At 37.0% G+C, this 25,939-nt stretch overlaps 1 protein-coding gene across 9 annotated transcripts in view; it reads left to right on the top strand.

Moving 5' to 3' along the window:
* Positions 1 to 25,915, top strand: part of LOC112554967 (E3 ubiquitin-protein ligase TRIP12-like) — a 52,085-nt gene extending 26,170 nt beyond the window's left edge. For 6 of the 9 annotated variants that reach the window (XM_025223043.1, XM_025223044.1, XM_025223046.1 and 3 more), the window contains 25 exons: positions 309 to 427; positions 1,019 to 1,334; positions 1,548 to 1,696; positions 3,104 to 3,219; positions 3,845 to 3,923; positions 4,640 to 4,749; positions 5,390 to 5,575; positions 6,414 to 6,521; positions 6,935 to 7,027; positions 7,320 to 7,451; positions 8,031 to 8,090; positions 8,843 to 9,045; positions 9,244 to 9,338; positions 10,317 to 10,346; positions 11,226 to 11,386; positions 11,757 to 11,902; positions 12,408 to 12,561; positions 12,823 to 12,921; positions 17,127 to 17,241; positions 17,361 to 17,515; positions 17,889 to 18,053; positions 18,229 to 18,393; positions 18,571 to 18,684; positions 19,886 to 20,084; positions 20,449 to 25,915. In XM_025223043.1, the coding sequence (XP_025078828.1) occupies positions 309 to 427; positions 1,019 to 1,334; positions 1,548 to 1,696; positions 3,104 to 3,219; positions 3,845 to 3,923; positions 4,640 to 4,749; positions 5,390 to 5,575; positions 6,414 to 6,521; positions 6,935 to 7,027; positions 7,320 to 7,451; positions 8,031 to 8,090; positions 8,843 to 9,045; positions 9,244 to 9,338; positions 10,317 to 10,346; positions 11,226 to 11,386; positions 11,757 to 11,902; positions 12,408 to 12,561; positions 12,823 to 12,921; positions 17,127 to 17,241; positions 17,361 to 17,515; positions 17,889 to 18,053; positions 18,229 to 18,393; positions 18,571 to 18,684; positions 19,886 to 20,084; positions 20,449 to 20,645 (3,466 nt within the window). In that variant the 3' untranslated portion in view covers positions 20,646 to 25,915. The remainder of the gene's footprint in view (positions 1 to 308; positions 428 to 1,018; positions 1,335 to 1,547; positions 1,697 to 3,103; positions 3,220 to 3,844; positions 3,924 to 4,639; positions 4,750 to 5,389; positions 5,576 to 6,413; positions 6,522 to 6,934; positions 7,028 to 7,319; positions 7,452 to 8,030; positions 8,091 to 8,842; positions 9,046 to 9,243; positions 9,339 to 10,316; positions 10,347 to 11,225; positions 11,387 to 11,756; positions 11,903 to 12,407; positions 12,562 to 12,822; positions 12,922 to 17,126; positions 17,242 to 17,360; positions 17,516 to 17,888; positions 18,054 to 18,228; positions 18,394 to 18,570; positions 18,685 to 19,885; positions 20,085 to 20,448) is intronic. The other 3 variants (XM_025223045.1, XM_025223049.1, XM_025223048.1) reach the window with 3 other exon arrangements.
* The last annotated feature ends 24 nt before the right edge of the window (positions 25,916 to 25,939 follow it).

Here is a 25,939-nt window from a genome sequence, read left to right as displayed (position 1 = left end):
AGATTATTATCAACACGAGACTGACAAATGGAGGGCCCAGAGTATTGAAAAGGTGGGAGGGAAAAACATACTGTAGGTAGGAAGTATGGAAGTATGTCTACATTGGAGATGGTCACAAAAAAGGCCTCCCCCCCCCTCGTCTTTTTTTTTTTCCGAAGGCTTAATTATTTGAAATCCTACAATAATTTCTTTTATGTTTATTTCTTTGGCTTTCTTTCTGTTTATGTCTTGCAAACTGCAAAGTTCATGTAATAGTCTTTGTGTTATTTTCAACAATGACTGGACAATCAACAACTCTCTTGCCTCAGTCATATTGCTGCAATGATGGCATCCCCTGATTTGAGAGTAGTGGTTGGAGCATTCCAGATGGCTGACATTCTGATGCTGAAACTTCCAGATGTCTTCAGTGTTTATTTTCGCCGTGAAGGTCGGTAGCAGGGTTTATTTAATTCATTAGCCATTTAAGGCTTTCTTGGCATGGTAAACACATTTTTGAAGCTTCTACAATGTTAAAGCAAGAAATCCAAAAATAATATTTTCATGTGGCATCTATAAAATTTTGCTATCTTGAGTGAACAGGTGTGCAGGTTTTGTTGGATACAATATGTATGTGTTAAGACTGCTGTATATTTAATCATTTTTATCATTGTTTGGGATATTGAGGGATAAGTGTTGGGTTACAGCTTTTTTTTGGCCGTCCTATTTTTCTTCATTCTGATATGTGTGTATGTTTTGATGGTGTTGAGTTGTGTGTATTTGTGGTCTTGGGGTTTTAAAGCATTTTCACTTTCTTCCGATACATGATCACTATGTTCTATGTATGTTCTTCTATCATCATTGTTGTTTATACATTTAATTCTATTTAGGCCCTTGATTGCCCAATTTTGTTTTTTGCCAGGTATTACCACAATTTTCTAACATTTCTTGTCATGGTAAAATTTTACACTTTTTCTTAAGTTAAGTGGGATGTGTTTGAAATGAGAAAAAGGTTATAAAAAACACTTCTTCTTGGCTGTAGGTGTAATGCATCAAGTTCAAAATATAACACAAGCCATGAGCCAGACAACCAGTCCCCCCACCAACATTGGACCATGCTCTGTCACTGCAACTACTACCAGCTCTGCAACGGCTGTGAAATCCCCATCACCTGTTGGTAGCAGTCCTATGGGAGCATTAATGGGAGTTTCTGGTGCTGCCCCCAGCATTTCTTCTTCAGCTCATGGCATCATTGGAGTGGATAACATAGATCGGCATGACTCACCAGATGCTTCCTCCTCCTCATCTCTTCTAACAGGTGCCTGCCCCCAAATGGATGAGAGCTCATCATCACACATGTAAGATCTGGTCAGGATTCGGTTGTGCAGGCTATTATTATTGTTTGTTTTTGTTTTTTTGTTTTGTTTTGTTTTTTTGGAAGAGGTTTCATCAAAATAATCAAAACTGTTGCTATAGCTGTCTAGGATGGTATATTATTAAGTCAATGTTTAGGGTTCTGTTGAGTTTTCTTGTATAGTGTTAAAGATGGAATATATTTTTAATGATGCCAGGAGACTGAGTGATGTTTTGAAGAGGAAGCGACCCCCAAAACGAGGCCCTACAAGAAAGAGTAAAAATGAGGATAGTGGGGGAGAGGCAAGCTCGAAAAATACATCTCTGACTAGTCGTGGGTCTGCTGGACGAGGGAAGTCTCCTGCAGGTCAGTTGATAAGGCATAGATTTATCTTTGTTATTACACTTTTCCTTCTGTGCTGCTTTTTTAATAAAAGGCTCACAAAGATTTTCAAATGCTTTTAAAAAACTTTTTAAGCCTCTGTTTCAAGCATCTATGGCCTATTCAACCATTCATTAGTTTTTCTTTTAAACTCTTCTTATTGCTTAAATTGCTGACATTAAAACTGAGAATTAGCTGTTCTCCAGATGCTACTCTTGATGTAAAACTAAATGAGTATCTGTGTTTTATGCTGGCTTATGTGGCAGGGAAAATTTAGACCTGAAACAAGATGACTGATGTGATGGTTCATGTGAATTTGACAGTTTGTAATATTATATCTTAACTAATGCAATACTTGTAATATCATACCAGTTGTACAACTCCCTTAACTATGAAATACTTTGGGGGCTGGGTATGGTACTCCTGGATTTTGCCTGTTGTGTTACCTTTTGACTTGAGATTCTTTGAGTCATCAGTGCTTTGGTGTTCAACTGCTTGTGGGACTTAAATGTCAAGTCCAATAAATTCCAATACACTTTGTATTTTCATCAGTCTATGTTGATTTAATTCAGTCTTTATATCAGTACTGATGCAAGTGCTTATGAACAATAGCACAAATGTCAACAATCGAAACGTGTTACATTAAACAAGGAAAATGGCTGTTAGATTGCTGCCTATTTTCATGAAGGGCACCATTTATTTTCACAAAATACACGTAGTTTATTTACTCAAACACAATGAATGCATGTTTTGTTTAATAGATGAAAAACTGTTCTTTATTATGATTTAAAAATCATTTCTATTCTTGATGGCCCATTAAATTCTTTTATCTGAAAATGAGTGATTTATGTGTGATTGCCTACTTCCTTTGGTGGGAAGCAGAATGTGCCAGTACCTAATAATAGGGAACCAAAAAGCAAGACAGTAATCATGGGAACTGTGAGAACAGCATTTAATGTGATGACCAGTTCAAACTAGGGATTTAAGGTCAGGAGCACCTCAGGAAAATAGCAGTTTTGGGATGTTGAGGTCAAATTCAAGATGACACCATATTTGCATACTTTAACATATAATAAAATGGATTCCAGGGTGTTTTTGTTGAAAAATGTATGTTTTGATACTGAATGAAATCATTTTTCACACGTGCCCTAAACAATTGTGTATATCATCTATCTGATTAAGCTTTTGAATGATATTTATGTGACGTCAGATTAGTCTGATATAAACATAAAACTGAGTCTAACTTGGTCATCATTTAATAGGTGCTGGAGTACCTGAAGAACTACATCATCTCGTTGACATTACTGTTTTTTGTCGAGCTTTTTCTCTTTTTTAATGAATGTTCATTTGCAGTGAAGGCTTGTGTTGAAAGTGTGTTTTTTGTCAAAATAGGAAAAGAGTCAAAGTCAGCTGGGAGTGGTTCCAAAATGTCATCTTTCTTGCCAAGTTTCAACCCTAGGACATGGGCTCGTCTTGGTTCCTCAACTGACAGACACACCACTGCAAAGGTACCTTTTTATGCGCTTTTTGGAAATAACTAATATCCTAGCCCATGTTCAAAGAAATAATGAAATGTCAACATGTCACACTCAAAAGATTCCTTTTGTACCACTTAGTAATGCATCAAACATGAAATCACATAGAGAAACTTGAGTCTGCAGAAATGATTTTCCTCACCTATTCAAATCTGGGAAAAAAACCCCCATGGTAGCACATTGTGTAATTCCTAGTTGTTTGCCCCTAGTAGAAATAGCCGAGCACAGCATCTCTTTTGATACATGATCCACATAAAACCTTGAAAATACAAATGCCGTAGAATCGCATATGCCACTGCTGAACGTACAGGAAACAATTTGTACTGTGTCATGTGCAAACAACAGTGCTTGGCTCTTGCCTGTTACCCTAGGATGCAAAGCAAGGACATTTCAGGAAACTGCTCATAATGTCTTGCATTGGCCCAGTGCCTACTGTCCAGATGAATACATCTGAGAACATGGCAGCTTGACACTAAAGCTTGTTTTTGTTGTAGCTAGTGGAAAGTTTTAATTCATTGAGAAAAGTACATATAAAGACAACCCATGACTGTCTTTTAGTCTGGCTAATGCAGACCGCAATTAATTTGTCTTTATCTAGGATGTTTTGGTGCCCAAACCTGTTGTGAATCAGAATGCTGTGAACAAGGAGAAAGTAAGAAGTTGGATCAAAGACCAGGGTATGTTTGGAACAAGAATACACATATCTGCCAGTTTGATCATAGGTCTGATGTTTGTCTGCAGACTCAGAGACCTTAGTTATTATGTAGATTGATAATGAAAAAATATACACTCATAAGCATTACACATGATCTGTTCAAACACGTTACTCCTGAAGCTGCTCCTGTTGTCTTCCGATGCATCAGTGAGGTCCAGAAGATGTTAATGTTTAATGCATAAGGCTTCCATATAAATAGAATGGTCTGGGTAGAACAAAACAGATTTATTGGTTGTAAATGTGTTGCTGGGTCCTGTAAGCAGTCATTACTGTAATTCAGGATGTAGTGGTGAAAATAAAAATTTCACTGTCCACTTTTAAACTCTGTATTTTTTTTTTTTTTGGGTGGGGGGAGGGTCATCCAACTAAGTTAGGGGAAGCGGATAGCAAAGTAGTTAGAGTGCTGGCGTCCTGAGAGTTTGCTGGTTTAATGCCTGATTAGTGCTGCAAACTTCTCCCAGTCAACGCAGCTGACTGGAATGGTTACCTGACTACTTAGAAGGTTGAGGAAGGTTAGGCAGCGAAGGGAGAGATGGACACTGCCCTCATATAAAACTGCCCCCAAGAAAACTGAGGTCTCTAACACCTCACCCCCTAACACCTCACCCCCTAACAACCTGAAAAGGTTAGGGGGTGACCTTTACCTTTTAACTAAGTTGGTTTCCTGTTCATGTGCAGCGGTCCGGTTCCTGGAGAAGTATTTCTCTCCAGGAAGTGGGGGCAGCAGTCATCCTGCTCTAGGTGTGTTGAATCGTCTAACTGCAGCCTGCAAATCTTTGTCTCTGGAGGTAAACCATACAAAGTTACTTGATAATGTTCTGCATGCTGTATATTGGTGTTTACATAATTGGTAGGATTTCTGACAAAAGAAGTCTTCCTTTTTCTGTGTTAAGGGATGCAGCGGCATTTTAAAAAATGGTAAACATAGTTAAATGACTGGAGTTCTGTTGACATAGTATGGGAGTAAAAAAAAAGTTTAAGATGGTGCATATTCATGTGCAGCATGCATAGTTACTGAAGGTGCAACACACATTGATATGCTGTGTTTGAGTTTAATGCGCTGATCTTCCTGTACAGATGCAATGGTTTCTTTTCTTTCACTACCTGTGAATGTTTACATAATTTTTAGGTCATTTTGTTGTAAACAGTCACACTAGTGAAAAATTGGACGGGTATAGCAGTGCTTTGATAAAAGCACTTGTTGACAAAAGTTAGAAAGGGTTTATTTGTTTGTGGGCTCTGTGATTATCATTACAATTATCTAGCATGTGACTGTGCACAGAAACTGTTTTGATGTATTCATTCTGGTAAGGAAAAGTGTCTTTATAGCATGTTACAGGCTTTACGTGTAACATTAAGATGCACACTGTACAGAAAAGATTTTGCTGGTACAGATTTTCCAATGGTTTTATATTTTTCTTTCTCTAGGAGGACTGTGGTGTTGAGTGCCTAGAAAATATTGCCAGTATTATGGAAGAAAGTGACGTGTCTCCATTTGAAATTATCCACAGTGGCCTTATAGGCAATCTTTTACAATATTTAACATCACAGACTGGTGTACCAGACCGTGACTTGCGCATTCGTCGATTTCTCCATGTCTTCTTAAAGTGCCCTGTAAGTGAAGTATACTTTGTAGGAGAGATTGACCAACTCTGTATTAGGTCTATTGAGTACATTCTTATTTTGTTTTTTATTTATTTATTTTTTTAGGCTGGAATTTGTGTGTAGAAGACAATCTTGCAGTTATGCTAGTTCATGCAGTCTGTGGAATTTTTTAATCAGTCAAGTGAAAATGAGATGGGGAGATTGAGAACAGTGTGTTTTTGGATGTGACCTGTCTCGCTTTCTCCACGAGCTGGGGTGAATACTTTGGACTGAATGCTGCTCAGCTGTCACTGGTGCATAAAAGGCGAGCAGTGGGGGAGGGGGGCTGGGAGAGGAGAGATGTCTAATATCAGACATGGGTGTACAGTAACATTATGTATCAGGTTTTGTGTTTCATGCTAGTCAACAACCAGAGCAACATCACATGCTTTATTACTGCACTGCCAGACAACCCAGGCTCTGGCTACTAACTATATAAACAAATTAAACAAATGTCTAGTATAAGCCAATTTTTGGATATGCATGGAATAATTTTTAAATATGGTCACTAAGGGATTTGAGTTTTCATTTTACACTTTCAGTCATGGCATCATGGAATTTGGGGGCCATTTTGAAACTGAAAGGGCATCATTTTAAAATGGAATGAATGCTGTAGTTTCCTTGAATTCTTTTTTTTTTTTTTTTTTTTTTTTTTTTTAAAGAACTAATATTACATGTGAATAAAATTTGACAAAAACTTCTCAGCGTCATATTATCTGGGATATCTGAAACGATGTTTGTTTTTTTCTGAATCTTTTTCTTTACAGCATCATGACATCAGATATTTAACTATCTGTTCACTTTATAGGCACCAGGGGTGACTCATGTACGAGAACAATCTTCATGTGTGAACAAGGTCCCGCCTTTATCACCTCTTTTGGTTAAACTAATGGGGTGTTTGCATCAGTTAGAGCAGGTATATGAATTGCTAATATTTTTTTTATTTGCATGAACATTCAAAATGTATTTTGGCATGTTGTCAGAGTTATCGAGAAATTACTAACGTGTTTTTTTCTTTTTCTTTCTTTTTTTTTTTTGAGTGCTGACAACCTAATATTTTAGCTTCATTCTAAAATGAAGGAAAGTCTTGATGTTCCTAGTTTGTAATTTATAAATGAAAATGGTTTGTATGTTTAGCCAGTTGTGATTTTTTTAATAAACTGGCTCCAGATATTTGAAAAGCTTCAGCTTTTTATACTGAATTTTAATTATGTCAAAAATTTTGATTAGTATAACCAAGTAAGTGCATATACAACCTGTGTATATTCACAAAATTGGTAGCATTCATTGTGGGAAACTTCATATATTCAGTTTCAGTTTCAAAATCAGTTTCAGGTCAAAGTTCATGACCTTCCAGGTGGTGGTAGTACCAGTGGTCGTGGGTCAAATGCTCTGAAATTCTTCAGTACACATCAGCTCAAGGTTGCTACCTTCTTTTGGCTTTTGAGTATTGTGAGGAGAGATTGTCACACTCCAGAAGTGTTCATGATGCAGGTTATACCCTGCAAGAACACAGCATATAGAACAGTCTTTTCATTGTTAGATTCATAATATTGTGTTGTACTCGTACAATTTTTTTGTTGTATGCTGATAACCGGATTTCCATGCATTAGTTTCTAAACAATTAGCTATGCATTTAATGATATCTATCTAATCAAGACAGGTCACCACCTCGATGACAAACATTAACATTGAATTTATTGCCTCTTTATAGTGTCAGCTTCAAAGGCACCCATCCTGTACAACATTGCGTCAGTGGAAAGGGGGGCCTGTAAAGATTGATCCCCTGGCACTTGTGCAAGCTATAGAGCGCTACCTTGTTATGAGAGGATATGGTCATACTAAGGTGTGTGTGTGTAAGATTGTAGAACATTTGGATCTGTTTTTGAATTGATCATTCCCTGCAACATTTTCTTGTCACTCATGCTATCAGTATTCAAATGTATTCAATGTGGTTGTAGCAGTATAGCATTCTTTTCATCTGTATCTATATAACTTAAAATCCAAGAAATATGGTTTATACTTATTTTACAGTATCAAATGTTTATGTGTGATTGAATCTTTTAATTATTAAGCTGAAGTAGATGAATGTAGAAGACAGTGACTAGATTGGAAAAAATATGGGTAGAGCCAGGCATAAAAAGCTATGATATAAATAATGCAGAGTATTTTTGTGCCATTAACTGACAAACAAACAATCCTTAAATATTATGTGAGATACAACTATTACAGTTAATTTTAGTTACATAAAAAAGTAAACTTACTGGGTTTACTGTGTAAATCCATTATGAATTGGATACTCATTCAGACCTGTGCATGAGGCTTTTGATTTAAATGGCTTATTTATTTAGAGTATTTTTAATTCCTTAATAGTTTTGATATTAAGATCTTTTGTAATCATGTTTTTTTATTATTATTATTGCAGGATGGCAATGATGACATCAGTGATGAGGAGAATTCTGATGATGATATGGAAGATTCTATGGTAAATGATGGCTAATAACAACTAGAAGAACTATTATTAAGTGCATTTGTGATTGTTGGGAAGCTCTATAGCATGGTAGTTAAAATACTGGACTGTCATGCAGAAAGTTTAAGGCTTGCTCAGACTTGTGGCTGGAAAACTGCCCTGCTCTTGCAACAGTTGCTTGGCTGTCTAATTTTGTTAGGAATAATAAGGGGCTGAATGAGAGGATTAGGCCCTGCCTTCCACGTGTTGTACCTTATATATGATGAAGTACTAACATTCACTGCCCCTATGACCACTTGGCTGTGGAACTCTTTACCTATGACACCATCTATGTTAAAAGGGTGATAACATTAGTATCATTAATAGTACTATTCCTCATTCAAGGGTTTTCTATGTCTTGAAAGGGATTTTCAGTAGCATGTTTACTGAGCCTGATATACCACACATTTTCCTAAGATATTTTATTAAACCTATAATATTGGATGCTGCTGTTAATAAAACAATAGTGTATCCACTTTCACTATTACATAATATTCTAAAGATAAAAGTTATTGCATTTGCTTTTTTCCAAATCCATTTTTTCAGGTTCAATGTTATACTTGTGACAGTAGCCAAATATTCAGACATTGGTGTCAAAGACAAAGGAATTGGTGTCACTTTACATATAATAATTGTTCAAACTATGTATAATTAATTTGCATTAAAACAACATGCCTCAAAAGCCAAAATTTGTTTCAAAACAATAACTTAGCATTTTGTCTGTTCAGGCAGCAATGTTCATTAGTCAAGGAACAGTTCGACATAGGTTGGAGTTCCTTATTGGTGACCGAGTGCTGCCTTACAACATGACTGTTTACCAGGCTGTGAGGCAGTTCACCCCTCCCTCTGATCGAGATCCCACAGACACAGATCAAGACTCAGACAATCCTCTTGGCCATGCTGGTATCTGGGTTCAGACACATACTATCTGGTAAGCTTTTTATTGTATACAGTGTGTGTGTACATGCATGTATGAAAATGTGGAAGGTGTGGGTAGGTCTATCAAGTTTGTATAGAATGTATTTTGATTTAGCTGAGAAATTTTGTGATTCATTTATGGTAGAATATCCTGTGCAGCACTCAGTGTGAATCAGGAATCAGAACTCTAACCCTGGAAGACTTTTTGCAGGTATCGACCTGCTTCTGACCAGGACAGCGCCACAGCAACAAGCCCCAAGAAGACAAAGTCAGAAAGCAAGAGTTCTAGATCTTCCAAAAAGAAAGGTAATGGACAGTTCCTAGTGATGTGAAAGGTAGCAGACAGTTCCTAGTGATGTGAAAGGATTACAGCATTTTCTGTGGATAACAGTATGCCAAACATAGATAACAAGGTAACACTGCCAAAGCGGTGGAGACAGTGACATCTGTTGTATTAATAGGGATTGACAATTTCTTACACCATGAACCTACTCTGTAGTATCTGTAAATTGTAGCCAAGTCACCCTTCATTTGTGACATTCCTAGGGTTTCTAAGTCATGGATAAAAGACAGTCATTGAGAGATTATGCTTGCAAACCAGATAGTATGTCAGTCACTGGTTGTATAGAAGTAACATAGCAGTATCTATGATCTTCTAAAGAAGATGTCATTTTTTTTGTTAAAGCAAGAACAGATTGCACAACAAACCAATTTCCCATTCAAGTTGTCTGTGCAATTTTGAGGAATAAAGTTTTCCTCATATTATTAGGTCCGTTGAAGATGTAATTAAGCATAGTGGCCTTGTTGACTTTAATTGTTTTATTTTAATCTTTGATATAAATAACCTTAATGATGTGCATTAATTTTTAAACCACATTGTGACAACAGTGCTACATAGTACAGCATTCATTTAAAACTGTGACAATGTTAAATGGCCATTAATGTCTTTCTTGCTAGGGTACTTGAGTACACATCTCTGCTTGTTACCAATGGGACCAGCAAGAGAATAATGTTATGTTTCAGTGTTTACTAAGATTCAACATGCTTGTCTCCAGCAGTACATCACAGTGTACAAAGATAACTGTGATAACTTTTGTACCCATAGTAGCCTGCATGTTTAAATTTGGAAAAACTTTACAAGACTAAGGGCAGCTGCAAATAAATGTTGACAATTATTTGGAGCTTGTCTTATATTGCTAAATTATTAGTTACCAAACACCTCCACATTTCACCATTTTAAAAAATTCGACTGGGGGAACATTTTCAAAAAGCAATACATTTCAGGGCGAAGGAGCAGTAGATATGACAGCGACTGTAAGTAGTTTTAGTTTCAAAAGGAGAGGAAATTTTTTTCTTCATTTTTAATAATTGGTCCAAGTTCATTTTATGTATGCTTCACTTTAAAAAAGAAAGATAATTTACTTTTCTTATTAATCTGTTAAAATGTTCCTGTTTCAATTCTTATTTGGTTTTCTTGCAATTGCTGTTGTAAAATGAAAGTTTTTTTTAGCTGTGTGCAGTTTTTAAGCATTTTCATGATTAGATTTTATGATAGTTTAAAAGAGGGGAGTATACTGATATATACTTGAATAAGTGTTCAGGTATACTGAGATTAATGAAACTTAATCTTTTAGGGAAATTGGTTCTTCTCCAAGTAAGGCTGCCCTAAAAAGCATTGAAATCAAACCTGTGAATATTTGCCAGTTAACTAATCAGAAAATGTTTTTTTTATTCTTATCTGACAGCATAGCATAGACTGCAGTATGTAAGGCATCTTACTTCAGAAATAAACATCCATCAATAATGTGTGGCTTTTATTTTTTCTTAATGTTCCCAGTGGATCATATATAGTTCTGGAAAATGCGCAAGAGGATTTTGAAAATTTCTGGAATTTTGTTTGTTCACACCTGTACAATTTCTTTTTAAAGAACAGTGCACTCCTGCTAATGAAGTCAATAGTGAAAATAAAACTTATATAGTTTATATTGGTTTCCTGCAGTTTTGAAGTTTGAAGTGCTGTGAATAAATAAGCAAAATTATGCAGAACACAAAACTGCAAGCAGGAAGAGATGGTAACAATTTACATGATTATACCTTAAATACAAATGATAACTCTTTATGTAGCTTTTAGAGGAGAAGGTTTTATACATCTGTGCTTGTGTGTGCTATTAATGTGGACAAACTGTTTGTTAGCAGACAGTGGTGTGACCTGTCCTATCACAGTACCTATCCTGACCTCCTTCCTCATTCCACATCTGCCAGCATTTGTGACGGTGTCAGATTCTTCCTTAGAAACTATTGCACTGCTTCGAGTACTACATGCTCTTAACAGACACTGGGCCACCATGTATGATGTGAGTTTTTTTGGGCTGTAGTCATCATTTTAAGTTTCCGTGTTATGAATAATTTAGGACATTTGAGGAACTCGGGTTGTCCTCCATACACTGTCACATCTTTGCATACTTGGGAGTATATATATCTTTTATATATGCTTGTTTACTTCTGTATTTTAACATAATCCTGATTTAGGTCACTAGATGTCCACTTCTAAATGTTTTTGTTAAGTATATCACATTTACACCCCCCAAAAAAATTACAACACTACATTGAAAAGAAATATTATTTTAAGTGTTACATACAAGCTTTACAACTTCTTGAGCTAAATCAGAGTAAAGAAAGCTGTGACAGGTTAAGTGTAATAATGAGAATCAAATTTTTGGACAGGTATCATTCTTTCCTCATCCTGTGCTATCAAGTTCAGAATTTATCAGCTCTAAGCTTACTGCCAAAGCTACCCGACAACTCCAGGATCCTTTGATTATTATGACTGGCAATCTGCCCAACTGGCTCAGTGAGATTGGAAATGCAGCGTAAGTGCTACAAATAATTACTTGGTGCAACTTACACATATTGTATAAATGTTTGTGTGCATGAACACAAAAGAATAGGAGAGTCGGGGGACATATTTTATTAGGAAATGCTTCTAAAAGTAAATGAGTGGAACATTAGTTGCCTTTGCTTCAGTTTGATATTAATTTGTATTTTGTTAAAATATTTATGGCATTGTGTTACTGGTATTTTAAATACCAGTGTTTTAAAGAGAATGGCAGATTTTTTTGGGAGGGTTATGTTTGTTATCATTAAGCCATAAAGATTAGAAAAAAGGAGAGATATTAAAAGTTTGCAAACCTTTATTTCTACCTCCTTTCTTGTTAATCCTGACATTTACAGTTACTTAAAGATTCAGTAGAATAAAATACAAATCCTGTAAACATCTGATAAATTTTTGTAAAAACTTCTTTGCATATCTGTATTTTGTAATTGTTATTATTGGTCTTGGTGCATTTAAATTTTTCGTTGCTTTTGTGTATACAGGCCCTTTTTATTCCCATTCGACACAAGGCAGTTGCTGTTTTATGCCACTGCCTTTGACCGTGATCGTGCCATGATGCGCTTGCAACAGGACAGCAGCAGTGATAGCACAGCACATGATAATGAGAGAGTAGCTCCCAGGTTGGATCGGCGACGAGTAAGTGGTGATATTATTGTGTTCTTTTCTTTTTCTTTGTTCAACAAAGTTGGTTTTTGTTATATTATTATATATTCATGCATATGTTAATGCATCAGTGAGCTGGTGTGTGTGTGTTTGTGGGTTTGTTTTAGTTACATTTATTTTTTCATATCAGCATATTCTGCAAAATAAAATGGGTCTTATTTGTGGCATACTAGCTTTTAGAAAGTTGGTGTCCACAGCAATCCATATTTTAGTTCTTGGTGCACCATTTTGCAGAGAATGGTGAGTCGAATGGACCTACTGCGGCAAGCTGAAAAAGTTATGGATGAGCTAGGAAATTCTAAAGCTTTATTGGAGATTCACTATGAAAATGAGGTATGAGATAAATACATTGCTAGCTCGTTTTGTTAGTTTTTATCAATAGTTATATTAGATTCTTTGTGGGAAGATTTAAAAAAATAATGAGGATTATTTGTAGAGTGCCATTCCCCAGTGGCTCACAGTGTTTTACACAAAATAACTTACACAAAGATAATTATAATTCAAATGAGGATCTTGTTTTATTTGTACAGAATTATGCAGTTGAAATCATGATTATTCTAATGATTAGTAGAGACATCTCCCCTCTTTTATTTCTCTTTTGTTTTTTTTTAATATCTTTTCTTTTCAACCTTTCTTTTTTATTATTATTATAAGTGAGATCATGTGATGGCCATTAAATTCTCATGGAAACTGTAAATATAATTTTAAAGCAATTTCTTTCAAAAATAAAGGCCTTGAGATAGTCGGCAGCAATGTTGTGCCAGATGGGAAAGATGGTGGGAGGAAGACAAAAATCTTTAATCCATGGGCAAAATAATTCCAGCTGAAAATGCGGGATACATAAGAAGAGTCTTAGTGAATCACATGGGCTCCGGTGCATAGGCGGTCTTAACTTTTCGTCTTAAGATGCCTTGCTTAACTCGCTTTTCGTCTTGGCTAAGTTCGCGGTCTCAATCCTGTTGCATGAGCGAGCTCAGCCCCTTGCTTAGCTGAGAAACGGGTCAGGTCAGCGCGGCGGTCGAGGTCAGTGATATAAATAAATTCGTCCGGGGAGCGGCCGAGGCTTCCCTTGCCAACCGTATATTACACCAATGAAAACTGCGCTACAGCGATGGTGCCGAGCCGCGAAATTCGTCTGCGCACCATGGTTGAAATGAAGTAGGGATTGCGACAGCGAAATATTAGTCTTAATCGAGGAGGTTACCAGGGAGAAGAAGAGGCTTTACCAGAAAAAGAAAAAATGAAATAAGAAAGAAATGAACGAATTTAAGATCTTCCATAATTTCATTTCGATGTCGTCAAAAACATCCATCAGCGGACAGGGTGCCACCAGAAACACCCGTGATGAATGGAGAAAGTGATAAATATTTTGGTAGATGATTTCAGAGAACTGATGGAAGGCACAAACATCGAAGGTTGGTCTTTTTGTTTACCTGTGTAGACTTTTTTTTTACGTCTGTGTCATCCGCAGAAAAAGCTCTAGATACCGAGAGAATGCAAATGCAAAGCCTATAGTCAGCACACAACAGCCAGTTTGAAAATAAGTATTTCCATCCGAAATACATTTATTTAAAATAACTAGATACATTTCTGATTTAGTTTTTGTTACAGGTGGTGAATCATTTACGCTGGTTCCTCCAGAAGTTTTTCATGATAGGGGAGAGTAATAAAATAATAATAATATTGACATATATAGGAGGTGCAATATAGAACACTCCAGTTCAATCTTCTAATTCAACAATGGAAATGCTTTTGCTAGAAGTATATGCAGATTTATTATTTTCATGCACAACAAACAACAATGAATTGAACATTTCAGATGATGATGTTTTCATATGGGAAATTTTAAAAATGTGCTTTATATCACAGATATTCCTGATGGTATTTTTGAACAAAACATGAAATATTAAGGAAAAGCCACCAAGGTTTTTGTACTTTAGAGAGGGCAGCTACATATAATTTTCCACAGCTGGCTTAAAATTATAAATTGTTTAATTCAAGTGCCAAACACAGACTATGACATAATTTGGGAGATGTAGGCAGCATGTTTGTCTGTACATCCACAGTCAATTTGGACATTTAACAAGTTTTTAACCTACAAGTCTAATACATGTTACAGTACCAGTGTTCTATAGTTTAGATTCCAGTAGACACTCAGCTTCTGAATGACAGGATTTGCAGTGTCTACATTCTTAAACAGTTGCAAATAAGATGTTATGAAGTTCTGAAATGGCTACACTGAGTCCAGTGAAAAGTGCTAAATATTAACTCTAAAGAGAGAAACATGTCCTTCACAATCCTACTAGCAGCATGTAGTAAATATCAACATAACTGCTTTTTACTAGTTACTTGGCATCACAAAGAATAACAAGCAACACAATAATCTATTTATCTAGAAACCTTACACAGAAGAGTAATTCAAACAATACCTTTACATAACCTAATGCGATGGTAAGTACTCAGTGCTCCCAAGTAGAAGTGTCATGAATCAATTGTTCTAAGAAACATTTCTTTCGTGCAGCATCAAGACCACACAGAGAGCCACACAGCAATATTCAAAGCCATCAAAGCGGCTTAGGCCTAGACAGCTGCACATTTCTGAAAAAATCTTTTTGACTGTCAGATAAAACACACAAGGTGATGTACCAAGCAGCCAGAATTCCATCCGTCAACTGGGTCACCCGAAGAAAGCAAAATACCTGATGATACAAAAGAATGCACAACAAAGATAAGAGAATGAAAAACTTTGTAGCTCCTGGACAGTGAACTTGAATCTTGTTAAAAAAGAATTGCAATTCATGGAAATCAAAATAAATCTGGCACAGGCTGAGGTAACAAATACTAGACGGAAAAACAGATGGAAAATGGATTGGTAATGCCAGCTGCTGAAAGTGTTCACCAACTGATTGGGGTGGATGTTGCTATTCAGCCAAAGTCAAATTGAATAATAATGTGACCATTCAGTTATAAATTATGACAGCACAATGGAACACATGATGATTTTTGGTGCTTTGGCAGGGATGTATCTGGTCACAAATATATTCTGAAGCATATGATATTAAAGGGGAGGAGTTCTTTTCCTTGTCTGCATTTAAAAAAAAGGGAAACTAAGCCAGTCCCTCAGCGGGTAGCCACTGTCTCCCATATTCATCCCATGTCAATGCCGTCAGCCACTACAACTTGCATTGTGCTTGTAGCATAAAATTGTAATGCCACCATCACCTGCAAAAGACATAGGAAACATTAACCTATTATGATTATCTATCTCTTGAGCCACATGTTTACAACTTGAGACATACTGCAAGAAACTGCCTGTCAAATTGATAAACATGTATTAAATCAAACTATATAAGAGATTCTGGGTGCTCTGCTACTTTATTCTGTGTTGTTTTACTTAAATACAATGCCATCAATTTTTTAATAATGTTTACATACTCTAAAACAACACTTGGAGCACAGTGGATGGGCCAGAATTGTGCGTCTGCTCATATGAGCCAAGTACAGCAAACTGAATTTTTTTGGATTATTGCTGTCACCAGAGTGAAAGTAGAAAATTTTCATTACTTTTATTGCAAAGTTCAAGTTTTTTCCTTTCCAAATATGTATAAGTTTTGTGGTCTCATGTTTACCTGAGAGCATCAATAATAACAACAAACATCACCCACTGTCGTCAACACCGTCTTCAGTTCTACGCCATTGTTTTATTGTGTAGCTATATTTTCATGTCATTCTAACATTATTAAATATTTTTAACGTAATGCTGTCAATTACACTTATTAATTATATATTTATATAGTGGCGGTGACTGTAGTCTTACCTGCAACAAAGGCGGAATAGATCGATCGGCCTTTAATTCGTTGAAAATGATGGTCGAAATCACTTTCCACTGTTATGTTCACTCGACGGAATCGAAAACGATGATACAAATCGACGTCATGCATTTCAAATGGATTTGATGGATCGCTGAAGTAGTGAAAAATCTGTATCTGTCAATGGTATACGCAGGGCAACTCAGTAAACAACACGATCAAGCGCCACTGTTACTACGAAAGCCGCCGTACGGTCATGCGTAAGCAGCGTGTCGCGGCTAAGCAAGGAGTTAAGCCAGGGGGGGACCAGTCTTAAATTTTAAGACTAAGACCGCTTGCTTAGCGAGTTGAGATCGCCCATGCACCGCGCTTAGCAGGCGTCTTAGGTTAAGACAGCGTGCTTGGCTTAACTGCGGTCTTAACTCGAGTTAAGACCGCCTATGCACCGGAGCCATGGAGTACTATTAAGGTGTAGAGCTACCTTTTCAAGCACATGAGGTGACAGGAACATGTAACTCTCAAGAGGCAGACAGAAAAAAAAAAAGAGTATATAATTTCACATGGTTAAAGAGCAAAGGTAGCTTCTGTTATGTCATCTGGTAAAGTCATTGAAGAACTCCATTTGTACAGTCCTCATTCTTTAATGCTTTGGTCATTTTAATGGTACTCAAACTTACTACCACCTAGGTATCCATCTGAGATCTATTTTACCTTTATAATTACTCACAGGTAGGCACAGGATTGGGCCCAACTCTGGAGTTCTATGCTCTTGTGTCTAAAGAGCTCCAGAGATCAGACCTTGAGATCTGGAAGGGGGAAGTGGTCTCTGCAGCTAACCCTACAGGTATTTTATGTACTGTTTGTGCATCTGGAGAACAAGAATGCTGGTGAATTAGATGTGTGAATGCACATGCACAATTTTTTTGTGTTTTGTTTTAATTGGTATTATGTTTCTATACACAGAACCAGAAAACAAAATAGACTACGTGCACAGTTCCACGGGCCTTTATCCTGCACCTCTTCCTCGCAATGCTAAGGCCTCACTTGTTAACAAAGTCAAGGCTAAGTTTAAGTTCCTTGGCAAGTTCATGGCCAAGGCACTTATGGACTCCCGTATGGTAAATATATTCAAAATAAAGGATCATTGAATGTATGCTTTATTTGTATAGTATACTTAAGGTGACCAGACGTTTCGGGGGCAAAAGCGGGACACGTGCCGATGATGGTGTCGTTACCGTCAAAGAACGCCGAAAAAAGTGATTTTTAAAGACAACAGGGACATTTGATGGACTTGCCAGAAAGCCAAAAAGCGGGACATTGGGCGTCCCACCCGATGAGCAGGCGGGACACGAGGTCAAAAGCGGGACTGTCCCGCCTAATGCGGGACATCTGGTCACTTTAGTATACTTAATAACATAAATACTTAATTCTTAAAAAGCATACTTAAATAATTGGCCTTGGATTTATGACAGTCATTTTTTTGTGAAACAGATTGACTTACCTCTGAGTTCAGTATTCTATAAGTGGATGCTATGTCAGGAGCACAGTTTGACCTCAGGTGACCTTTACCACATTGATGTCATCATGGCAAGGTCATTTCAACAGTTAGAGGCTGTATTTCACCAAAGGAAACATATCTATGCTGATGAATCTCATGTAAGTTGATAGAGGCTAATCCTGATAGCTGGTCTCATAAATGATTTCATTTGTGTCAACTCAATTTGTGAAGAACGTAATTAGTGACTAACTTTGACTGTAGGCACTTTTTATGTCAACTCAATTTGTCAAGAATGCAATTAGTGACTAACTTGTACTGTGTCCACTATTTCAGACCGAGGAGAGTAGGCAGCTGGCATTGGACAGCTTGACCCTGGATGGATCATCTATTGAAGACCTTGATCTTTATTTTGTTTTGCCGGGGTCATCAAATATTGAGCTAAAAAAAGGGGGCAAGGACATTCGAGTCACACTTTATAATCTCTCAGAGTATCTGCAGGTATGAGTATCCGGTTTACTCTTTGGTGTGATAGTCACCAGACATTTTTTTCATGCCTGTTAACACTGTGGTGTCGAAATGTATGTAGTAGGTTTGTACTGTAAATATCTTTCAGTCTCTTTGTAAAACAATAATCAGTGAGTGTTTACATCATCTGCACCTTTTTTTTTTTTTAAGCTGGTGATCCATTGGCGTCTGGTGGAAGGAGTTTCACGGCAGTTTGAGGCATTCAGGGAAGGCTTTGAGTCTGTCTTCCCACTGTCATCCCTGCAGTGTTTCTACCACGAAGAGGTGAAGTAACAGTTAGATAGTGTCATAATAATCTCCTACAGTTAAGGAATAAGCTGATTGACCTGCAGCCAGAAAACACCCATGTAAATAAGAGAAATCACCAAAGGCAGTCTGTTATGTTTTGACAACTAACCCCTAGTGGTCAGAGAGTAAACAGGCGAAACACCATCAATTAATGTTGCTGTCAGTGTAGTGACTAGGATTCGTGTCATCTCAGCCAGCCTGACCTAGGAGTTTGCTGGCAGCCAGTCACTCTAGGTTGCATAAAGAGAGCAAGTTGAAAGATCCATCAGAGAAGAATCACACAGTTGGATTAGCACTTGTCTTTTTTACATAACAACCATCCCCCAGTAAGAGCTCCGTCTGGAAAAGAAAATAATGCTGTTTGTAGTCTCTATTTCGTTAACCAGTTATGATTAGGTACTTTGTGGTACTCATGATCTCTGGGATTCACCTGTCACCATGCTATGCTTGTGGCAATCTATTTCAAGTTGAGGAACTTTCAAACTGTGGCTGAAATAGTGATTCTCTCACTTCTGCTACCCTAGCACAGAAAAAGTCTGTAGTTTAGTGACCAGCATACAAGTAGTCACCTTGACATCCTTGAAAACGCCTATATTCCAATGGATGAGAACACCCCCTTGAGGTAACCAACACACAGAACAGAAAGATGCCCAACACTCCACAGAAAAAGATAATTCTTAGATCAGCAACTTTTCAAGTAATTTGCATCCAGTGGTCTCTCCTCTACACAAACTGTACCTATAATTTAAAGCATTATTCATCCAGTCAGAACAACTTTATGTAAAGTCCCAAAAGCCATTTAAATTTAATAAACAGAAAAAAGTCAAAATTTGTTCTCACTGGGTGTGGGCACAGCTCCCACTATTGATAATCTCGACCTTGACAATCCAGAGGATGCATGATTGCAATGACCAGTGGCATTCCTTGTTAGTATGGATGTGCATAAATACAGAGAGATTTAAGCAAGGGTAAAACATTTTTCTTGCTGCTTACGCTTTGCTTTATTGTGTTTTTTTCCAGATTGTTTCATATTTCATAGTGAAACAGAATTACTTAATTTTCATGAAAGATAAAATGCTTACAGAATTATTAAATTATTGTAAGCAGATGCTTGTTACAGTTAAATCTCTTTAATAAAGAACTTTGTGTTCTTTTCCTTTACTGTAATGAACTGTAGTTAGAGCAGCTGTTCTGTGGAAGTCAGTGGGGACAGTGGGATGTGCGAGTGCTGATGGAATGCTGTCGTCCTGACCATGGTTACACACATGACTCTCGTGCTGTGCGCTTCCTGTACCAGCTTCTGGCTAGCTATGATCTTCAACAACAGCGAGACTTCCTGCAGTTTGTGACTGGATCTCCAAGGCTTCCTGTAGGAGGTTAGAAAGATTTGTTTATGTTTCTGTGATACCATGTGTGTTCTTTCAAACCATGCCTTGTTAACGTCTAAAGGACAAAGTATTTTGTACAAAACTTCAGTTTGCTGCTTGAAAAAAGATTGTGATTAGAAAGGAGAGGTTAGAGAAATAATTTTCTTCTGATGAAACATTTTACATTTGTAATGTTTTTTATTATATAGAGTTGTAGTTTTTTGTATATATTTGCAAAGATTTCTGAAGGGCTACAATTATGGACTGGAATTAAAATATTATGTTGGTTTAATGCCTGTTATTGCTTAAACCTTCTGATACAAGTGTCTCTTTTTCTAAATTTTACCTTTTGTTTTTTTCTTTTCTTTTTTAGGATTTCGAAGTTTGTCGCCACCTCTCACAATTGTACGAAAAGCATTTGAAGCCAGTGAATGTCCTGATGAGTTCTTGCCATCTGTGATGACCTGTGTGAACTATCTCAAGTTGCCTGACTATTCGTCTCTAGAAATCATGCGACAAAAGCTTGCCATTGCTGCCAAAGAGGGTCAACTCTCGTTCCATTTGTCATAGTACCAAACATACAGATGAGCACACTTTTTATCCTGACTGTCCTACTCTCTGTGTGACCCAGACGGCAAATGGCAACACAGGAACTGCTAAGCCTTTGTGCCCAGTTTCTGTACAATAAAACAGACTGGGAAGGTGTAAGATGCATTTATATTGCTACTGAATGCCAAGTTGGAGTCCAATAAATGTCTCTTTATAAACAAACAAGGAAGCTATGTGGGTTATTTTCTGTTCCCTGAGAATGTGAAATTCTTAGAGAGCAGCAGCATAGAGGCATTTATAATGTATGCACCATCTGATTGATTTGCTTGTTCTGTCTTTTGTCCTTCGGGTTTGTTGGGTGAGCTGTTTATTCTCAGTTGACAGGATCTGGTAAATGTGTGCAGATTTTGTACAGATTTATTTGTTTTGGTTCATAGCATAAATTCCTGGATGGCAGCCAGGTATGAGTGGCTTAAAGCTGCCATTATGTGTGTGGAATTGGTGTTTATTGAGCAAGAGGATTTGTACCAGAATCAAAGACTTCATTTTGAGCCTCAAGTTCTTGTACAGAGAGTGAGAGAAGCTGTGTAAAAAATGCAAAATAATTTTGTGGTTATTTTCTTGCAGCGGATGAAATGGGCTTTTTCAAGTCTATTTCTACATTGTAAAACTCATCACTGTAGCAGGTCACTGGTGTTCCAGAAAAGGAAAACAGAGAAAGTGGAGTTACTGATTGTTTTGTAGAAGAAAAAGTTTGGCAAATATTGTTGGCTGGTTACGGGTGCAAATTGTGTTCAAGATTTGCAAAACCATGCACACTTGGTTCTCAAGTAGTGGCAGCTTAGAGCAAGTGACAAAACAAGGGGAAAAAAGATTTTCTGGAATTACCATGCAAGCTTCCATGTGGTGGACATTCACAGTGCTGTTCTGTATGAATAAAACTTCTTCAGCAATTGTGCTTGTGTATAGCATTATGGCTACAGTGTTTGAAGGACAGTTATTGACCCAGTATTCAACTTTCACAGAAGAGCATAGTCCAGTAAAAATCAAGGAAAGATCAGCATGAAAACAGTTAATCCAAAATGCAAAGATCTTCAAAAGATGTTTACAGGCTGCTCATCTTTGAATAGAAAATAGTGGATAAAGGCAATTGCTTTGATAAAAATATGTAAGTCATTCTACTTTCCCCCACTTGCCTTGGACTTGTGTGATAGCTCTGCCCTCCACTCCAGTTCTCATCATGCTTATTTTGTGTCTTTTGCTCCCCCTCCTTTTCCCCATCCACCCATACACAAGCTCCAACTCTTGTCTAAAGTTTTACCATAATGTAAGCTTTATGTCTGCTCCAGTTACAGAAGTGTCTTTTATGCAGTAAACATTACATCAGAAAAAGTTCTAGGGGCTGTTACCATACTTTATGTTCTTTTTTCTTACAAGCTTTGTATAGCTGCCACACAATTACAAATACTCTGTCACAATAGTAGACTTCATCTCCAGATGGACACTCATTTACATTCCATCTTGTAATATTTTTTAGCCAAATTTTTATCAGATGAGATTTCATAGTGTAATGTGATCCAGTTACCATCCCTGTTTTCCTTTTATTTTTTATTTGTAGTCATTCATAGGGTGGCTCAAAGTTCTTCTAAAATGTATTGATTTCTAATGCAGCCCTTGTTTCTACTGTTTTTTGAAGACAAATTACTTTTCGGTGAACATGTGATTACACAATATTGAAATAACTTAGGAAAACTACTAGAACTCAAATTAGCACTTAAGGCTATGATTTTGATTTTGATTTACAATTTTTTTGTTATTATTTATTACATTTTCATAAGGATTCTTTTGTTCTTGTTGCCCCTTTTCATTAAGTGCATGAAGTATTTGGGATAATGAAGTGCTTGTATTTGTGTGATTGGTGAGGATGTGCATTTATATAAGGGGAGGTGCTATTAAGGCTGGATGAGCTTGCACAGGTGCATGCAGCCACTCTATTCTGATAATTGCTACAGAAATAGTGTGTGACGTTTTATTATAAAACTGGATTCCCTTGTAGCCTTTCATTTGTATTTTGCAAGAATGCATCAGTAGAACGTTTTATCAAATTTTGTGTCACACACACACACACATTGGATTAACATTATATGCATATCGTTTTCTTCAGTTTCTCGAGGTACTCTAAAATGAGACCATGCATGTAGAGGGCAAAAGGCATGCGACTTCAACTTGTATTATTTATCTAGTGCTTGGCCACCCTCAAGGAAGAGTATAACATATTAAATGTGTCTTGTCTTTAACATTATGACATATTGCCTCGTCTAGTGCAAGGCCACCCTTAAGGAAGACATACTGACATACTGAATGTTTCTTGTCTTGAAAGAGATGGTGGAACAGCCATAGTAAAATTAAGTTGCCTTCAGCAGACAATTTCTGTTACCACTGACCATTGGTAAGGATGTAATACCAAGAATGGATGTGTGAATCTCGTATAAGAGTATGATTAGTGCTAGTAAGTGCAGATAAATGACTATAGTAACAGTTAATTAAAATGCCATCTTTCATCCCAAGTCTAGAGTGCTTGTTGCTTCAAGAAAAGTTTGCAGGTTTTACTGTCGCTCACTATAATATAATCTGACTTTAGTGGGATGGTCTGGTGGCACAATGGTTAATTGCTTTTCACCAGTAGGAGTTTAAGGTGTTTGGAGTTTAATCTTGTCTGACAGTTTTTTTACCTGTGGTACTTGTTTAGTTTATTCCTTGTGACTCCACCAGGAGCATAGGGCCACAACAATGGTACTTGTTTGCAGGGCTGGTTACTTTGCTGGGATAAAAATCTTAGTTGCAGGTTTGGCATAAGCACCAATTTCCACTCACATGCTACTCTAGAAAGGACAGTCCGATGCACAAAAGTTGACACCTGTCACCAATACAGTCAATGTGGGCTGTCCTGGGTTGAGCCCCTGGGCACACTTCATTCTGCACGTGGCATCTGTTTAAAGGGGTGGCTGCTTTGCCATGATATACCCTTAGTTCTGGCTCTGTGTAAAACACTAATCCCCCTTCCCTCTGGAAATTTTTTTTGTTTTTTAACTATGATTTTTTTCAGGAGAATGATAACGGGTGATTGGTGTAATAAATGGTCAGTGTTACACAGTTACAGGAAGAGAACAAAAATTGCCTGGTACATGTGTGCTTATTCAGCATTTGAAATAATTTTGTGGCTATTTTTCAAGGCAGAACTCACTTTAAAGAGTAGAGTTTAGTTCCCGGAAGCATCACATGTTGCATATGTTGAGGATTTGAAATAAACACAGACTACAACCTTTTTTTCCGTTGTGTTACTATTCAATTACATCTATAGAACTTTCAATATTTGTGAAATTTATTGACACCCTAACAAAGATTTCTTCACATGGGCTCAGTATTATACAACATAACTGCTTTGTGCATTTAATAGAAGTGAAAGGAAGGCTTTTTCTGAAGAGAATATTTTAAATGAATGAAGCACTTAAGATTAGCATGGAGTTAATGCTGCCATTGCTTGATAATCAGTTGCATGAAGATTACTCTATTTGCCATTCTTGTCCATCCTTTGCCTCTTGTGCCTGCATGTCAAAATACAGGGGGAAGATCGTTTTCTCCATTTTATGTAATTATGTTTTTTTAATTCCTGCAGTCCTGTTTTGGAGCTAAGTCTAGCTTTGCATGTATGACATAGGATTTCTGCTCATGTTGTCAAGAGGAAAAGCTGCCTTGCAGTCTGTTTTGCAGTAAGTTGTATGTGAACTTTGTGTCAGGCTTATTTGTGCACAGATTTTGCCTTGAAACTCTTACCTGTTGCAGAGTATTTTGTGCTGAGAATGAGTAAGGAGCTAAAACTCAGGTAATTTATGTGATAATTTATTCAGTTGTTTTTTTTTTTTTACCTATTGCTATCCTTTGCTTTTCATTTATCCCAACTACAACCACTATTTAGTTTTATGAAATATTCTATTTCCTAAAAGTTTGGTCAAAACAAAAGTAAGCATTCATTGACTTCATAGTTGATGAAAAGGATAGTCATCTGCAAGGGATATCTCATATGTAGGTAGGGGAAGGGAAACAATAGTGTGGCAGTGCTGGTTGAGAGATGTATGTTAACTTATAAGCTGGCGGTTGCACATGCACGCACAAACACAGAGCTGAACACCATCTGAAATATAGGAGTGCTTCAAGAAAAAAGTTATGCAGTAAAAGCTGCAAATTCTGTGACTAAAATTTCACCTTTTGAAAAACTTCAAGCAGCTGTGGCAAAGTGGTGGTTGTTTCCACTTTTAATAATTGTAGGAGGACCACAGTCCGAGTCCTAACTGCCTGCCTGCTAGCGCCATTAGTTGAAGACTAAAAAAACTCTGCTCTGTGCATGCCCTTTTCCTTAATCCTCATTATTTTGTGACATTTTCATCCTTGTTTTTGACATCTGCAAATATTATACTTTCAAAGTTAAACTCTTTTATTAAGATCATAGATTTTTAGTTGCTTTATTAAGTATGATGAGAACATAAGCGAGAGAGAATTTTACAGATAGTAGCAAGCATTATTAAACCTAGTTGAGAAAGGTCTAGAGACCTGCCACACCGAGGGCTTTTTTTAACATGATGGTGACAGCAGACAATCTTTGCAGGCATTTTGTTTCATGTTTGTTAATGGTAGGAAAGTCCAATGATGCAACAATTTTCTGCAATTTAGATCGTGAACTGCTTTTTTTCTCTGTCTAGCACTTGTAGTTTTGACAGCTGTGACTGCTATAATCACAGGTGCAGAGATTCTGAGACCTACAGTCAACCCATTCCAGTTGGCTCTTACATGAACGATAACATGCTGCTTGACCAAGTCATATATTGCTATCTTTTTCCGGTGTCATTTTGGTAAATGATTTTTTTTTTTTTGAGTTACTCATTTTGCAGGTTTCCAGAAAGGAATGCATTTTTTGTCTAGGGTCCCATTTGTTTTTGTCAATTTTGCATTTGTTGTTATATGTGAGTTCATGTGCCTATGTGAGTGCTTGTTTGGGGGAGGGAGGGAGAAGAATTAGAAAGTGATATTTCTGCCCTGTGAAAAGACTTGCATGACTTTTTCTTTTGATGTAGTTTTTTTTTTTTTTTGGTGGGAGGGGAGTATTTACGTTTGCATAAGCATGTGGTTGAATGGCATCGTATGGTTTACGGTTGCACATTAATCTTTCAGTGTAGTTATTTGATGATGAAGATGATGATCAGAATTTATGAACAATAAAAGTTGAAAAAAATGAATGCACTAGTTGTTGACCATTTTGT

This window comes from Pomacea canaliculata, linkage group LG14 (genome assembly GCF_003073045.1).
Source record: "Pomacea canaliculata isolate SZHN2017 linkage group LG14, ASM307304v1, whole genome shotgun sequence".
NCBI classification, from domain to species: domain Eukaryota; kingdom Metazoa; phylum Mollusca; class Gastropoda; order Architaenioglossa; family Ampullariidae; genus Pomacea; species Pomacea canaliculata.
This window is presented reverse-complemented; position numbering and strand designations above follow the sequence as displayed.